Here is a 16,913-nt window from a genome sequence, read left to right as displayed (position 1 = left end):
ATTCTGTGCATGTGTAATCACCCAGGCGAGGTCCTCACCAAGGTCTGAACGCTCTCGACCTCCAGCACAGGCCTCTCCCATTTGAGATGAAGGAGCAGCAGTAGTAGGCTGTTATCCCCATGTAGCGTAGGGGCACGTGGTGGCACCCAGCTACGCACTGCTCAGAGACTTGTGCCCAAGTGGCCCCCATGACTCCAGCAGGGATTCTGGAAGTGGGGGAGGGCAGGCTCCTGGTTCCATACCCGCCTCTGCCACTGACTCTGCATGTGACCTCGGGCAAGTCACCTTCCCCCTCCCCCTGCCCCTTTAAGAGAAGCCTCAGCCCGCTGCTGCGACAGTTCAACAAGGCTCGCGCACCTCTCCCCGCGCATGCGCACCGGCCCAAACAGACTGACGAGCCGCGAGCCATTAAGAGCCCCCCCGAACCAGGCGTTGTTCAGCGCAGGCGCAGCATCCACCTGCGTCCTCTCGTGCCGTTCTCAATCGGAGCTCGCTTGAGCTTCCCGGCTACCGTCCCCGGAAGTGACGTGACGTCCCATCTGGTCCGTTCCGGCGGCGGCTCCTCAGAAACTGTCCCTCCCCCCCCGGGGAGAGGTGAGGGCTGCAGGCCTGGGGGCGGGAAGGGGGATATGGGGGAGGGGGTGTTTATCTGGAGGCGGGGGGCTGGGGAGCCCGGGGGACGTAGGGGAGGGGTCTGGGGGGCGATGGGGGAGGGGTCGGGGAGACGTAGGGGAGGGGTCTGGGGGGCGATGGGGGAGGTCTGGGGAGGGGTCGGGGAGACGATGGGGGAGGGGTCTGGGGGGCGATGGGGGAGGTCGGGGGGGTGATGGGGAGGACTGGGGAGGGGTCGGGGAGACGTAGGGGAGGGTTCTGGGGGGCGATGGGGGAGGTCTGGGGAGGGGTCTGGGGGGCGATGGGGGAGGGGTCGGGGAGACGTAGGGGAGGGTTCTGGGGGGCGATGGGGGAGGTCTGGGGATCCAGGGGTGCGCTGGGGAGGGACACATGGTTTCTGGAGGCAGGGGGTTGGGTAGCCAGGGGAGGGATGAGCTGGGGAAGGGGCATGGAAGGCTCCGGGGAGCCAGGGGCTGATGGGGGAGGCAGGAACCAAGGAGTGGGACGGGGGCTGGAGTGGGGGACATAAGGGTGGAACTGGTTGAGTGGTAGAAGCATAAGAGGTGGCTCTGGGGTGGGGGGGCTGAAAGATGCGAGATGGCTTAAGAGAGTCAGTGGAAAGAGGGCCGGGAGCAAGAGATGATGGGGGTAGAGCCAGGAGCCCTGGTGAGAAGATGACCTTGGGGAGCCAAGGGGGCTGGAGATAGGGGTTGAGGTGAGAGCTGGGGAGCCAGAAGATGGTGGCAGGGGGGCAGCCGGAGCCATGGGACCAGGGGGTAAGCAGGAGAGTCAGGAAAGTACACCTCTACCCCGATATAACGCTGTCCTTGGGAGCCAAAAGATCTTACTGCGTTATAGGTGAAACCGCATTATATCAAATTTACTTTGATACGCCAGAGTGCGCAGCCCCGCCCCCCGGAGCGCTGTTATACCGCGTTATATCCAAATTCATGTTATATCGGCATAGAGGTGTGATGAGAAGGTGTCTGGAGCCAGGAAGTGGCAAAGGAAATGGGATGGCATAGGGGAAAGACAGGAGTTGTGGGAAGGAGGGATGGCTGTGTGGCTGGAGGAGCTGCAGCCAGTGGGTGTTGTGTGGGGGAACTGGGGGCAGGGATCTAGATGCTGTTGTGATCCATGTTATCTACATGGATGGATGTGTGGGGAGCAGTCTTGGGTTATTTTCATGTACATAGGCTTGGGGTACTGGATGCCAACAGAGAGATTGTTATCTTTTTCTCTCTGCTTAGGCAAGTAGAACTTGCGTTAGCATGGGAGTGAGCCCAGCAGTGTCTCAGATGGCTATGACGGGGACTGGTGGGGGTTATTAGGGATGGTGAGGTGTAAACTTTGAAAGTTCAGAAGGCTTGGAGAATTTGTCCAAACTGAAATTCTATCTGTTTTAGGGCCCCTCAGCCCCCTAATTCATTTACAACCACTTCCAGCAACCCCAAATTTAGATACTTTGATTTAAAGGTTCTGTATAAACAAAAGAAAATTACCTGGAAAAACTAGCTTTGTGTTCCTGCTTCCCCCCTCTGTTGCTGGTGTATTGGAAGCAGCATTCTGAATAGTCGTATTCAGTGTAGCTTCTTGCTTCGAGAAGAAAGCTTGATATTTGAAATTATGTTGAACATTTTATTGATTCCATCTAAATGTTCAGTCAACTCAAGCACCACTTCATGTGCACCTGTTGGGGATAGATCACTTGACGATTACCAGTTCTGTTCATTCCCTCTGGGGCACCTGGCATTGGCCACTGTTGGAAGACAGGATACTGGGTAGATGGACCTCTAGTTTGACCCAGTATGACGGTTCTTATGTTCATATGCTTATGAGGTCTTGTGCTGTAGTCAGGAGAGTATAGTGGTAAAATACATGTGGTATGGCTTACAGAGTGTGTGAGGAAAACCTTGAAACCTTGCATGTTGTCTCATATTTCTTTATTGCTTTGGTTTTAGCAAAAATGGATTCTCCGGAAGTAACAGAGTTGCAGCAAGAAGTGATGGAGGAGTTGGGGATCTCTATGGAAGAGCTCCAGCAATTCATTGATGAGGAGCTGGAGAAGTTCGAGTGTGTGAAGCAGCGGAAACAGCAGCTGGAAGAGCTGGAAAAGAGCGTGGAACAGAAAGAAGCAGAAGTTGCATATGTCGACCAGCTCTTTGATGATGCTTCAAGGTGGGCACGCTTGCAGTGGCAGCTTTGTGTTGAACAGTGAGCTAGTGGAGGTAGCAAGGAGCATGCTGGAACAGGGAATTGGGTCTCAGGGCTTGTCTACACTACCCACCGGATCGGTGTGCAGTGATCGATCCAGCGGGGGTTGATTTGTCGCATCTAGTCTAGTACAGATGTGATATATCAACCACTGACGACTCTCCTGTTGACACTGGTACTCCACCAGAATGAGGAGCGTAAGCGAGTCGATGGGAGAGCATCAGCTGTCGACTTACCACAGTGAAGATACTGTGGTAAGTAAATCTAAGTACATCAACTTTAGCAACGCTATTCACGTAGCTGAAGTTGTGTATCTTAGATCAACCCCACGCAGTAGTGTAGACAAGCCCTCAGGTTCTGTTTCCATCTCTACCATTGATTTTCAGTGTGATGTGTGGGCAGGTTTTCGGAAGTGTTCACTAAGTTTGTGTGGTTCGGTACCTGTTTGTGTGTATGTCGTGCAAAGCCACATTCTGTCGTGGCTTTGAGTCCTTCAGGTTAAAGTTTGTCCAACCCCTAATTATGGTTTGTTTACTGAGGTGAAGTCACAGTTCTGCTTAGAGCTAGTGATAGCAGCAACTGCTGAGTAGCCCCTTAATGTAGCAGGTGCTGCTGTGCAAAACCTTCTCCTCCTTCTTAGAGGGGTCGGGTACAGCTGTACTCATCTTGGAGCTTTCCCTGTGCCCCTCTTTTCCCCCCCATACGCTGCAGAGCCATTGGTAAATGCGAGATACTGGTAAAAGATCTCTACTCCAAGCTGGGCCTTCAGTATCGTGAGAGCAGCTCTGAAGATGAGGACTCAGCTTCCAAGCCCACGGAAGTGATCGAAATCCCAGATGAGGATGACGACGATGTTATGAGTATTGATTCGGGTTGGAAGCACAGTTCAGTGTTCCATGTGACATTGGGGAGTGGGTTGGTGAAGGGTAGGGGAGATGAAAATGTATCCCTGGAAAGAATATGAAGGGGAATGGGGAATTGGTGAAGGAGCATTCTCAAGAATGGGCCACTCTTCCTCAGGCTGTGGAGGACCAGATGGAGACTCCCATGGAGTCTGTGGGAGGTGTAATAAAGAGTGGTACTTGCGAAGTCAGTGCATTTGTTCCCTGAATTGAAAGGAGTTAAATTGGGAAGCTGTCAAATGACACTCCCCTCCCCATTCTCCTGCTGTCTCAGGAGTCGTGCAGATAAGCTGCACCCAGCACTCAACAGCCAGAAGGGCTAGTTAACCCATCCCAAAGCACAGCGTTTTTGTGGGGAAGAAGAAGGGTGAAATGGGAGGGGGTCCTGGGGAATCCCCTCGCCTCAAAAAATGAGGCAAAATTTGGGTCATGGGCTGAGCTCCTGAGCACTCACAGCTCCCACTGAAATCACTGGGTGTTGTACGTGCTCAGGATGTGGCCCTTAGTTATCCTGAGATTCTGTTTACAAGGGCTTCCTGTTTGAAGAGGAATGGTTAATAGTATAAAGCCTCAGTTTTGAAATAGCAGGACTTCTTGGAACTACACGTTTTAATCCTAGAAGAATGGGCATGGCCCTCCAGTCAGTCTTGGGTATATAAAATGAGTTCCATTAAGATTACTGTGCATGTATTTCTTGGGAGAGTCCTTATAAGTAAAGACTCTGGATGACTTGCATAGATTTTCAACGTTCCGTAGCTCTTAAGAGTTAAGGCCTGTCCAGGTATTCCACCCCTAAACTTTCCCTTGCCTGTTGACCCCAACACTTGTGTGCCAATTATCTCTCTGTATTGGTGCCTTTCGCCTCAGAGGTGGCTTTATTTCATCAGAACGGTGAAGCTTGTCTTAAGTGGCCCACTCCAACGACCAATGTAAATCTTTGGCTTAACAGAGTGGATCTTCTAATAAATGTGTAAAAGAATTATATTCTAAATTATATTTCTCCTTGGGAATAGATGTTTCCCTCTGCCCCCTTCCATTTGCTTTGGTGTCTTGGCAGGAGGAGGTTGTGGTCTGATTTAAACTCCTTTCCAGCATCAGTTCCAAGCTTTGAGTGCTTTTTCTGTTTTCTTTCATTTAAATATAGGTGATACAAGTAACCGAATCTCAAAGGATCAGACGCTGGTGAGTTGGAAAAGACTTGTGTTGTGATGTCCTCTTGTATTACAAGTAGTGGTCAGGGTGCTGGTGTGCTAGGCGCTGTGCAAACATTAAAAAAGGTACTCCTTGCTCTGGAGAGCTGCCAATCTTAAATTTTGTTGAGCTTCTTCATGCTTCCTTGACAAACTTGTAGGACAAATAAATCATGTTGAAGTTGCAACTCCTCAAAAAAAAAAATTTTTGTATTGAAAAGTGTCTTCATTTCTACCTCCTTCTTCCCTCCCTGTAGCTTCGAGAAGCCATGGCTGCGATGAGGAAGTCTGCCCAAGATGTTCAGAAATTTATGGAAGCTGTTAACAAAAAAACAAATGCCCAGGACCTGCAAAAAGGTGTGTTTGTATGTGAGGGAGTGAGAGGGCAGTTCCATTAGTGGCTTAGCCATGTGCCCAGGCTATTTATCTCAACCAAAGACAGGTCACTGCTGTTCTGAGATAGAAAGTGATTGGGAAGATTGCAGAATTCCATCGCTAGGATGTTACAGAAAGACCATTGTCTCTTCTTCGCTACTTGTCTGCTTGAAGGAACTATCAGGTGGTTTGTGCCCCAAGTTTACGTTTTGTCTCTTGACAATCTTTTCCAAACCCTCATAGTAATAGCAACGCTTTCGTAACACTGTGTTTTTGTTAAAGGGCTTAGTTTGCACCTAGCCCTCAGGGTTTGCCACCCAAACATCGCTGAGCTGGAGCGTGAGAACCTGAAAGTGAAGCTAGCTTAGGCTGAGTGAAATAGCATCAGTGATGGAAAGCTAATGAGGTTTCTGGCTTGTCCAGCTCTAAGCTGAAGTGGTTTTTAGTTACATAGGTAAGAAGTTTGGTTTGAAAAATGATTTCTGACTTATCTTTTGTTCTCTCCTGGGCAGATGGGCTGTCCTCTCCACCGAGCTCTGTTGGCGTGTCCCAGCAGGTGAGCTCTGCACTTGCAGGGGGTGACCTCAGCAATGACGGTGACCTGGTGGTTGGTATGCGTATCCTAGGCAAGAAGAGGACCAAGACGTGGCACAAAGGAATTTTGATTGCAATCCAGGCAGTAGGTGAGTGAGACCCACAGTCTTGGCTGTAAACTAGCCAGCGATGTCTCGAGGTGAATGCAGCATGCTAAGCGTCATTGTGAATTTAGTGACCAACATGTGCTAGATTTGCAGTTTTCCGTGCGCAGAACAAGTACGGCAAGGGGAGTAGCAGTGCAGTTTACTGTCCTGTGGCCTTGTCATCTAAATTTGGACTACCATTTTATTTGACTTGCAGTGGCAACTACACTCCCATCTGGCCTGGCTTTGAACTTGCTACCTACAAGTTAAATGCTATCTTAAGGTTTTGTGCTGCTGCATGTCACCATATCTGAGCTCTCCATATCCTTAGGGCCATCCTGTCTTTCCTTCACATTAAGAGTTTCAATGCATAGTCCTTTGCTCTCCTCACCAGCTATGGATCAGAGCAGCCTGTTTCGGGTGAAAATGAGTCTAAAGATCGGTGCCAGTCCACTGGTTATTTAATGTTTTCTTGTTGCTAATACCTGATGTTGAGGACCGTGCCTGAACCTTCCGTTTTAGCATAGCTTAGCTCAGGGTTGGTCAGACTCTGGAATCTTGTGTCTCTTAAGAACTTCTGCCATCTCAAGGACACAACTGTGCTGTTAGGAACATAGGAATTACTATACCAGACCAGAATAGTCGTCCATCTATTCACGGGATCTGTCGCTGATACTGACCAGCTGCTTCAGAGGAAGGTGTAAGAAACCTTGCAGGAGGCAAATGTGGGATAATCCGTCCCCAGGGAAAGTTTCTTCCTGACCCCCATTGGAGGTTGTTTTATATTCTGAAGTAGAAGGGTTTATATTTTCCCCAAACTTCTGTTTAGTTTTTACTGCTGGAATTGTTCCTGCAGTAGAGTTAACAGTAGTAATGGAATAACAGTGTGTGCTCAGATATTTGCAAACGCACTTGGAGGTAACATGGGCTCTTTGTTTAAAACAGAGGAGTTTTGTCAAGATTTCCTGCATTCTAGTCCCAGTTTTATCACAGAGTGGATGGTGGAGCAAATTGTATCTCCTCACAGTTGTCGGTTTCCCCCCTGTGTAAAAGGGCATAATGCTTGTGTGTCTCACTGGTGTGCCAAGGCTGAATGTCTAGGTGCTTTCACATCATTGGATGGAAAGATGCTGTGCAAAATATTCTAATTGGGAATGATAAATGATGTGGTCTTGCTAGTAATCTTCTGAATTAAACTCCTTTTAAGCATTTCTATCTTGGATCATAGACTTGAGTGGATGTTTCTGCTGAAAGATATGCTCTAGTTCAAAGGGTAATTAATACAGGGAAGTCCTATGATTGTGTTTTATGCAGGAAGTCAGCCTGGATGATTGCAATGGTTGCTTCTGACTTTATAATCTAATCTGAGGTTCTTTTTGGTAGTAGGATCTCAGTGTGAAGTGATGTGGGTCTCATTGACCGTAGCCCTCTTTAAAATGCCTTTCAGGTGCTGGTAAGAAGTTCAAAGTGAAATTCGACAACAAAGGGAAGAGTTTGCTTTCTGGCAATCACATTGCGTATGACTATCATCCCTCTGCTGAGAAACTCTACGTTGGAAGCCGGGTTGTGGCCAAATACAAGGATGGGAATCAAGTCTGGCTCTATGCTGGTATTGTGGCTGAAACACCAAACATGAAGAATAAACTGAGGTATTAAACAACAACCTCCTCCATAGTGGTGGTCCCAGTCTCAGGGGCAGGTTATATGTAGAATAGTAAGACTATAGGGAAGTTGAGGCTGGGTCTCAGATTCTAAACCTTGTGAATTTGGGTGAACCAGTTTTTTAGTGAAGTGGTTTGGATCTTTGATGCTTAATAGCCTGAGAAGCGTTCCCATTCCACTAATCATACAGTCAGAATTCCTATTCTGTTTGCAACTTTCTTCTGAGATAGTCAAATTGCACCTGCTAATGCCATGACCCTCCTGCTACAGGGTCAAGGAGTTGGGGTATGTCTACACTGCAACAACAACAACAAAGTGTGTTCTTAACTCAGGTTAGCTAACCCAGGTTAACTAGCAGTGAAGGCTTGGCAAGTCAGCTTTTAACTCGGGTTAGTTGCCAGAGTCCAACCCCATGCTCCCTATAAACCTTAATTTGATCTGCTAAAATGAGTTACCATGTCTTCACTGTTGGTTTTTAACCCAGGTTAGCTAACCCAAGTTAAGAACACACCTTTTTCCAGTGTAGACATATACCCTTGGTCTCCACTCAGCCCAAAGCAACTGTTGCCCTAAAACACTATGATGAGAAATAGAGGCCATGGAAGTATTAATGACCAGCAGCATTACCCGTATCCCTTCTCTTGAGAAGCCCTTAAGGAAAAGAGATTGTAGGCCTAAAACAGGGGACACAAATCTACATCTAACTAGGCAGGGTTCTTTCTTCCAAATATAGTTTAGGCTGAATCTCCCTTAGAGAAGATTATTAATCAAACATGACTCTGTCATAAATTCCTGATGGTGTTAAGCTGTGTGCAACAAATAGTTAACTATCTAAAATTAACTGCGTTCAGAGGCTGCATTGCAAATACAACTTATTTTATAGGTGATCAGTGATCTCTTTGTGATATAACTTCAACTAGATGCTGTTGTCCTAAAACTGTTGGGTAGTGTTACTGTTTACCATTAAACAGCTACCACGTTCCACTCTATAAATCCATAGCCCCTGTCCCCAGGAAAAAGTGATTCCTGGGATTTGTTCCTGTTAGTTTCTGTTGGGGGGGGAGGGGAGGAGAACAATTTCTAACTGCCCCTCTGCTTACCTGAACTGCCTAGAAAAGAAACTCCTCCTTCCTGGGTGCATGCTCTGATTAGAGATGGGATGCCACTCAGGGGCCATTGATCTGTTGTGTAGTACACGCTCTGATGTCAGTGTTCCAAGGGTGCAGAGGTGCTGCTAGGGGGTGCTTTTTGCCTCTGGGGAGTAAGCCCTGTCTGTGGGAACGGCTCCGACTGCGGCTTCTTCTGCTCTTGGCCCTTGTGGTTTGGGGCAGAGAGCTTTGTACTGCCGAATGGGAGGGTGGATCCTCTCTCTGCCGTGCTCACATCCAAGGCTGGGAAAAAGTCCTCGCTGGGATACCTGCCCTGCTGTTGCTCCTCACTGCTGGGGAATCTTTGGGGCCTCGCTGAAGGAAGCGCTGCTTCTCCTTTCCTCACCCCCTGAGGCTAAATGGGAAGGAATCCATTGTGCTGTGATGGTGTGATATCCCCACTGCTGTCCTGATCCATGGTGAGGAAGTGGAAGTATCGGCTAATTTTGATTGCAAACTCTCTTGGGCAGATGTCATCTCTTTGTTCTGTGTCTGTACAGTGCCTAGCCATGACTTGGGCTCCCAGGCACTACAGTAATACAAACAGGCTGTGGTGAGGTGTCTTCAGCTGCATTCATGAGCACTACTCTCATCACGTAAGGCAGCTTCATAGCCGTATTAAATACATGGCCCCTTTGCCACACTTTTAATTCCAGGTTCCTGATCTTCTTCGATGATGGCTATGCTTCTTACGTCACTCAGTCGGAGCTATACCCGATCTGCAGGCCACGTGAGTTCTCTGTTTGCACGCTCCTGTGCTTTGCTAGGGCTCTAGCTGGGTTCTGTCCTAGCGTTGGAATTAAACACATTGCCTGGAAAGATTTGCTGTGCACAAGAAGTTGCAGAGCGTAACAATCAAATTATTACTAGGGCTGTCAAGCGATTAAAAAAATTAATCTTGATTCATCGCACTATTAAACAATAATAGAATACCATTTATTTAAATATTTTTGGATGTTTTCTACCTTTTCAAATATATTGATTTCAGTTACAACACAGAATACAAAATGTACAGGGCTCACTTTATATTTTTTTGATTACAAGTATTTGCACTACAGTAATTGCTCTATTATGATCCTTCGTTGTCTTTTAGACTGTCTTTGTTGTCTTGTCTGTTTAATGTAAAATCAATCTGGAATATCACCAGAGAGGCTGCGGAGAAGGTCTTTGTAAAAGCCTTCTCCCCTTTTTTCTTTCCTAATAGTAAAGAAGACCTGGGAAGACATAGAAGACATTTCCTGTCGTGATTTCATAGAGGAGTACATCAGTGCCTACCCAAACCGTCCCATGGTATTGCTGAAGAGCGGCCAGCTGATTAAAACAGAATGGGAAGGGACCTGGTGGAAATCCAGAGTGGAGGAAGTGGATGGCAGTCTGGTCAAAATCCTCTTCCTGGTATGAAAGCATCCCCTACCCCTGGAACGGGGGAAGCTTGGGTTTATTTGAGGACTTCCCTTCTCCAGTAGGTCAGGCTGGACAAAATGAGCTTCCTTGCCATGGAAAGTGAATTAAAAGGTGCATTGGTTACTGACCACCGTTAGAAATGGGATACAGGATTAAATGGGCCTCAGCTCTGATCCAGGCTGGCAGTTCCTCCGTTCTGCATGGAACATGGTCGGATAGCTGTAGGTTGACTTGGAGATGCCACCTGAGAGACTTTTGTTTAAAATGAGAGCAGGTCAAATTTTCCAAAGCACCCAAGTCACGTTTTCAAAAATGACTTCGGCTCCTAGGTCACTTAAATGCTCCTAAAAATGTCTCATTTTTAGGCTCAGTATAGGAGTGATTTGCGTGTTCAAATTGAAATAGATAACACCAGTTTGTTTCTTATTTAACCGTCTATGGGAAGTTTTTTTGCTTTGGCTTCTCTCTGACTGTAAACTCCTCCCAGCGGCCGCCTGAATCCAAACATAAGAGCACTGTGCTAGTGTGAGAAAACTGGTGTGAAACTGACCAGAAGCTTAAGTGTTAGTCTTGCTGTCCTAGTACAGAAAGTAAACACTACTGTTCCCCACCCCTCCCTCTGCTTAACTCCCTTCCCTGATGTCCTGTCTCTTTCCATGCTTATCTCGGTCTTGTGTGGTCTTCATAGTATGTGAAATCCTGATGATAAACACTAACCAATTTATCCTTCAACCACCTTGTAAGGCAACAAAGTATTATTCTTGGAACTGAGACGCAGGGAGTTGACTTGCTCAGCATCCACCAAGGAGTTGGTGGCAGAGCTGGAAACAGAATCTAGTTCTCCTGAGTACCAATCCAGTGCCTTACCTGCAAGGCCATCATTTAAATGAAAACGCCTACTCCTCCCCTTCAGAATGCAATCCTTACTCCCCCGCCTTACTGTATCTTTTGCCAGCTTTGCCATCTTCTACCTTTCCTTTGCACGAGTCTCCCTCCCTTGCTAGCTGTAAAAAGCTCACGCTCTCTGTTCTGTATTGTACATGCAGTGCCTCTAGGGCGCACACTCTTCTGCACGCTTTTGACACACTTGTCCTGTTGTGTGATTCAGAGCACACTTAGTGCTCTGTGATTTTTAAATTCTAAGTTTTAATACACTGTGGAAATAGTGTAACATTAATACACTTTTGTATGTATACTTCAAATCTTGACGTCACCGTAAACACACACACTTCTTGTCTTGACTCTCAGACAGATGCTGTGAGTGTTACAATATTCTCTCTTTGCCACAGGATGACAAACGCTGTGAATGGATTTACCGCGGTTCCACACGGCTGGAGCCTATGTTCAGCATGAAAACCTCCACGGCCTCCACTCTGGAAAAGAAACAAGGAGGGCAGATGAGGACTCGTCCCAATGTTGGTATGTCACTCCCCCAAGTATCTGTCTCGGGGCATGAACCTAAACTGCTTTCTCAGGCAGGACTCCTATGGAAGCATTGACCAAATCAGAGCTACAAGATTGGCCCATCATTCACTAGTTTAAAGCCTTGGCAAGGAAATCAGTTGCATTAAGAGTCCAGTCTGTTGGAGATAATTGGCAACACCGGTGTCTTGCAGCTCTAGAAAATGGGATTCTTGCTGTCTTAACTTTGCTAATGTGGACTTAACCTTTCTTGAGTCTACACATCTCCCACTAGCTGCAGTGTTGCTATTTGCTAGATGTTCAGTGCTGTGGTTGTCGGCCTGAAGTCTTTCCAAAGAATAGATTTGATTGTTTAACAATCTGTTGTTCAGAATTCAGTTACATATTTTTCTGTGAGCGGTAACTGGAATCTACCAATATCATGTAGTTAGTTAATTCACAAATCTTTGGCTGAAGTAGAGATTCTCTCTTCCACCAGGTGCTGTGAGGAGCAAAGGGCCCGTAGTACAGTACACACAAGAATTAACAGGAACCAGCACCCAGTTTAAACCTATAGAACAAATCCAAGCAATGTCTGTAGCTGCACCATCTGTTTCCCCACAGCCTGCTGAGATAGAGTAAGTATCTTATTAATTCTCTGCTTTCTCTCTCTGCTGCACCAAATAGCTCCAGCTCTTAGTTGTTCCTGGCTCCATCCCTTCTTGTGGGAAGGAGTCTTCTGGTGTGGGTTTCTTCCATCACTTGGCTTATTTCTTGGTTGCACAATTGTTTTAATTCCAATGTGGGGAGGCTGATGGATGAGTATCTTGGGGCGGGGAGGCTGACAGCACAGTACCCACTGAGCAAAGCTTCTTGTCCTTATTCAATCCTAATGCTTCACACTTGATGTATTTCCAAGTTACAAAGTTTGTTGCTTCTCTGAATTACTCCCTCATGTCACGATCCAGGCATTGGCCCCCCGCTGCTTTGCATTCCTCAACTTGGACTGACGGGCTCATGGACCTCACTGACTTACAAGGCACTGAGAATTCAGAATCATTGGTTGGTCTTGATGGTCACGGACCAGACCTGATAAGGCCAATCTCCAACAAAATCCAACACGCACCTTTCACCACAAGAGGCACGAGTTGGACGCTGTCAGAGGCACATCCTAGTGCTGGAGGAGGACTTGACGAAGGAGCGAAGCAGCATTGCAGTGGAGATTGTGGGTTGGAGAATGCAACATTTCCTGAGCATGTGTGTTGGGACTTCAAGATAAACTTCCTAGGAGAAAAAGATACTGTCCCTGTTCACTTTTGTCACCACTGTGGATTTCCCATCAGAATTTATGGACGCATGATACCCTGCCTGCACGTCTTCTGCTGCGACTGTGCCGCTTTGCATGGGGAAAAGGGAGCTAAGAAGTGCCCAACTTGTAGAGAACCAGTGCAGCAAGTTGAGCGTTATACACGAGATTCTTTCCAGACGTAGCAGCATGCAAGTAACACAGTCTGTGCCGCTGCCTACAGCCCCGAATGCCAGTGTAACACAAAACCTTCTGCCCTGAACATAGTGGCCAACTAGTGAATCCACACCACTCTAACCTTAACGCTTTCCCAAGGCTTGTGGATCCAAGCTGTAGTTTCATTCCTCCTCTTCACAGCCAAGGCGAGAGTCCTACTCCCAAGTGGTGCCCTCTCCCCCTTGAAGAATGCAGAGTTTGGCTTCTCATTCTCCGCTCCCAGGGCCACATCCTCAGAATGAGATCGGGACTTCTTTGCTGCCATTAAAGTAACTTGAACTGAGGAGGCTACAGGAATGATAAAAGCAGCACCACCCATAGAGTGATAGTCTGTTACACTAAACTGCAGGATAAAGGCTCCCTCTAGCTGTCGGACCTGCACTCTTCTGTTCTAGAACAGTCATTGCAGTGGCTGCAAGACACTCTGGGATCTTAAATCTTTTTTATTTATTAATTTTTAAAGATCCTGTCTTCAAAGCACATAGTTGCAGATAAGTGGCTCGGACTACAGCTGTTTTTCTAAGCCCCTTTGCCTTTAGTGTGGCAAACTGCTGCAAAGACGATAGCTTCTAGTATAAACTAAAAACAGACTCCGTACTTCGAGTATTACTGCTGCTCAAAGGGACATGGTTGGGTTAAAAATCCTACTCGTAAAGACTTTTAAGATTATGATTATGATTATTAAAACTGAAAAAAAACCGGCATCTTTGCTGTGGTGTCTTGTGTACTCCTAGTTCACTGGTCTTATTTTGATTTCTAGTTTTTCACTTTCAGGTTCTTGTGCAATGCCACAGTGTTGGGATTGCAAGTGCTGCAGGGTAACAGTCTCTTCTGCAAGCTGTTTTCCCCTGGATTTGTGTGTTCATAAACATTTCTCTTGGTCCTGGATTTTAGAACTTGTTTTATATAAATGTAGCCCCCTTCCCCCCCAGTGTTTGACATACAATGGTTGGTTTCACGTGTGGTGTGTTCCGTCAGTCGGTGTGTAATTTGGATTGGAAACTACCATCATCTCTGCAAAGAATGAGACTTAATCGCGCTCTTCTGAGCGCCCGGCATCTTCCAGTACAGATGTTCTACTTCACTCAGCAGTTGGGCTTCCCTTTTGTATTTGATTCACACAGCTCAGTCTAGAGAGGAGACCTATATTCCCCTCACTCTTGCTGCTAGCTGAGATGGTAAGGAGAGCATTACAGCTGGGACACTTTTTAATTTCTCACTGATGCTGAAAAGTGCCACCAATACAGATCCCAAGGGTTCTGCTTTGTTTCTGCCAGCCCAGGGATCTTTGGCTGTCCAGGTTTCTCCGAAACGCCTGAAATTAGTGTAAGATTCTCAAGCACCCACCCCGCTCCCCAGAAATCCCCTGTATGCCAACAGCATTTCTAAAAAGTAGTTTTTATAGTCAACCTGGGATCCCTATAGTGTACATATCCTATTGGGTTGAACAGATTATATCATCACACAGAAAATCTTTGCTTGAGTTTGTTTCTGGCAGGCAGCAGTGGGCTGAGCTCTGCCGTGGGGTGAGCAGGATCACGAATTTTCATAGTGTTTGAGGTGCCAAGTTCTGTTTGTTAACCCCTGCCACTCACGTGAGCATCTGGCCTTGAAATCGTGCATCGTTCTTCTTCCTTTGTATAGAAGCCCCGAAAGTCAGCTGGCTCAGTCCAGAAAGCAAGTGGCCAAGAAAAGCACGTCCTTCCGTCCTGGCTCTGTGGGGTCTGGGCACTCTTCGCCGGCTTCTCCTGTCCTAAGTGAAACTCCTCCCATGGGAAAAGCTGCAGTGAACCAGCAGTATCGGTAAGCAAGCTCTAGTCTCGTTTGCCTTTAACATGCATGCTGCAGAATCCCTAGGCTCGTGCATATTTGACACAGGACTGCTGTTTGTGCAGCGCCTAGTGCAGGGGTGGCCAACCTGAGCCTGAGAAGGAGCCAGAATTTACCAATGTACGTTGCCAAAGAGCCACAGTAATACGGCAGCAGCCCCCCATCAGCTCCCCCCCCCACCCGTACCCAGCTCCCAGCACCTCCTGCCCACCGGCAGCCCCACTGATCAGCACCTCCCGCTCCCTCCCCACACCTCCTGATCGCCTGTTTCATGGCGTGCAGGAGGCTCTGGAGGGGGAGGAGCGAGGGCACGGCAGGCTCAGGGGAAGGGGGGGAATGGGGGCAGGGCCAGGGCCCGAGCAGTGAGCACCCCCCCCGCGGGCACATTGGAAAGTTGGCACCTGTAGCTCCAGCCCTAGAGTCGGTTCCTATACAAGGAGCCGCGTACACCAGCCCCCCGCTAGAAGGCGGGAATCGGGATCCATGCGTGGACCCGCGTTAACGCAGGGACTGCATTACCATGACAACCAATGTAAATATTTACACGTGGGAGCCATGGCCGTGACCATGTTCTAAAAGAATCCGCACGCGTTCCGGCGAGGGTCTGCTGCATTCACTTCTGGAGAGCCGCATGTGGCTCCGTTGGCCACTCCTAGCCTAGTACGTTAGGCTCCTGGTCCATGCCCAAGGCTCTTAAGTGCCGTGGTAATCCTACTAATGAGAAGCCCTGGTCGCTCTTTACGATGGTGCAGGTGGACTAGGCAGCTCCCAGTATAGAGTTGAAAATCTTGTCCATCCTCAGCCACCGTAGGGTCATCCCCCTATTCCCTGTGGCTTTTTGCTCAGTGTAGTCAGTGGTGCTTCCCTTGTGAGCCTGCCTGACGGTGTCTCTGAGGAGGGCTTCATGTGCCAAATCAAGCTGTTGGTGTTGCTTTTCTCCAGGGGGAGGATCCTTAGTGTATCTTATTTGCTGTCCCTCTCTCCCCAGTGGAAGCTATTCCAGTGGCCAGCCAGGCAGCAGCGCAGTGCAGCCGTTCCACGGCATGATGGACCGGGTGCCCAATGAGCCCTCATACCGGGCCCCGATGGAGAAGCTCTTTTACCTGCCCCACGTCTGCAGCTACGCCTGCCTGTCGCGGGTCCGCCCCATCCGGAGCGACCAGTACCGCAGCAAGAACCCCCTCCTCATCCCGCTTCTCTACGACTTCCGGCGCATGACCGCCCGCCGCCGCGTCAACCGCAAGATGGGCTTCCACGTCATCTACAAGACGCCGTGTGGGCTGTGCCTGCGCACCATGCAGGAGATCGAGCGCTACATCTTCGAGACGGACTGCGACTTCCTCTTCCTGGAGATGTTCTGCCTAGACCCCTACGTGCTGGTGGACCGCAAGTTCCAGCCCTACAAGCCCTTCTACTACATTGCAGACATCACCAAAGGCAAGGAGGACGTGCCGCTGTCCTGTGTCAACGAGATAGACACCACCCCTCCTCCGCAGGTGGCGTATAGCAAGGAGCGCATCCCGGGGAAAGGAGTCTACATCAACACCGGCTGGGAGTTCCTCGTGGGCTGCGACTGTAAAGATGGCTGCAGAGACAAGTAGGTGACTCTATGCAATTCCTCACGTCTCTGGGCCACACACAGAGGAAAGGCTCTGCAAATAGGCCTTGCTGCGTGGCCTGAATGTTACCAGCACCTGGCTTGGTTACACGTAGTATGTGGGTGGTGGTAAGGAGGCAAATCTCAGAGGCCCGGGGCTCCCTATGGAGAACACTGATCGCAGTTCTAGGGTACTTGGCTTGAGCCTCCAACTGACTGCAGCAGCAGCAGAGGGGATGCTTTATATATAATAAGGTGTGGCAGTAGCACTGCTGTCGGAAGGTTGAGGCTTAAGTTACTGTTTCTCAGCCCATTCCCAGGAATTCTAAAATCCACCTCTTTATTCCGATTGTCTCAAAAATTGTTTCCCCTTGTG

General features: G+C 48.4%; 1 protein-coding gene across 6 annotated transcripts in view; it reads left to right on the top strand.

Moving 5' to 3' along the window:
• Nucleotides 1–423: 423 nt before the first annotated feature.
• Nucleotides 424–16,913, top strand: part of SETDB1 (SET domain bifurcated histone lysine methyltransferase 1) — a 29,845-nt gene continuing 13,355 nt past the window's right edge. The window contains exons 1-13 of one of the 6 annotated variants that reach the window (XM_044991599.1): nucleotides 424–594; nucleotides 2,574–2,790; nucleotides 3,538–3,710; nucleotides 4,873–4,910; nucleotides 5,176–5,275; nucleotides 5,806–5,976; nucleotides 7,421–7,622; nucleotides 9,440–9,513; nucleotides 9,988–10,178; nucleotides 11,477–11,606; nucleotides 12,088–12,226; nucleotides 14,755–14,913; nucleotides 15,929–16,537. In XM_044991599.1, the coding sequence (XP_044847534.1) occupies nucleotides 2,579–2,790; nucleotides 3,538–3,710; nucleotides 4,873–4,910; nucleotides 5,176–5,275; nucleotides 5,806–5,976; nucleotides 7,421–7,622; nucleotides 9,440–9,513; nucleotides 9,988–10,178; nucleotides 11,477–11,606; nucleotides 12,088–12,226; nucleotides 14,755–14,913; nucleotides 15,929–16,537 (2,198 nt within the window). In that variant the 5' untranslated portion in view covers nucleotides 424–594; nucleotides 2,574–2,578. Of the gene's footprint in view, nucleotides 595–1,367; nucleotides 1,389–2,567; nucleotides 2,791–3,537; nucleotides 3,711–4,872; nucleotides 4,911–5,175; nucleotides 5,276–5,805; nucleotides 5,977–7,420; nucleotides 7,623–9,439; nucleotides 9,514–9,987; nucleotides 10,179–11,476; nucleotides 11,607–12,087; nucleotides 12,227–12,556; nucleotides 13,821–14,754; nucleotides 14,914–15,928; nucleotides 16,538–16,913 lie in introns of those variants that run through there. The other 5 variants (XM_044991600.1, XM_044991601.1, XM_044991598.1 and 2 more) reach the window with 5 other exon arrangements.

Source organism: Mauremys mutica, chromosome 17, assembly GCF_020497125.1.
Source record: "Mauremys mutica isolate MM-2020 ecotype Southern chromosome 17, ASM2049712v1, whole genome shotgun sequence".
NCBI lineage: Eukaryota > Metazoa > Chordata > Testudines > Geoemydidae > Mauremys > Mauremys mutica.
Note: the sequence above shows the minus strand (reverse complement) of the source record. Positions and strands in the feature narration are given on the sequence as shown.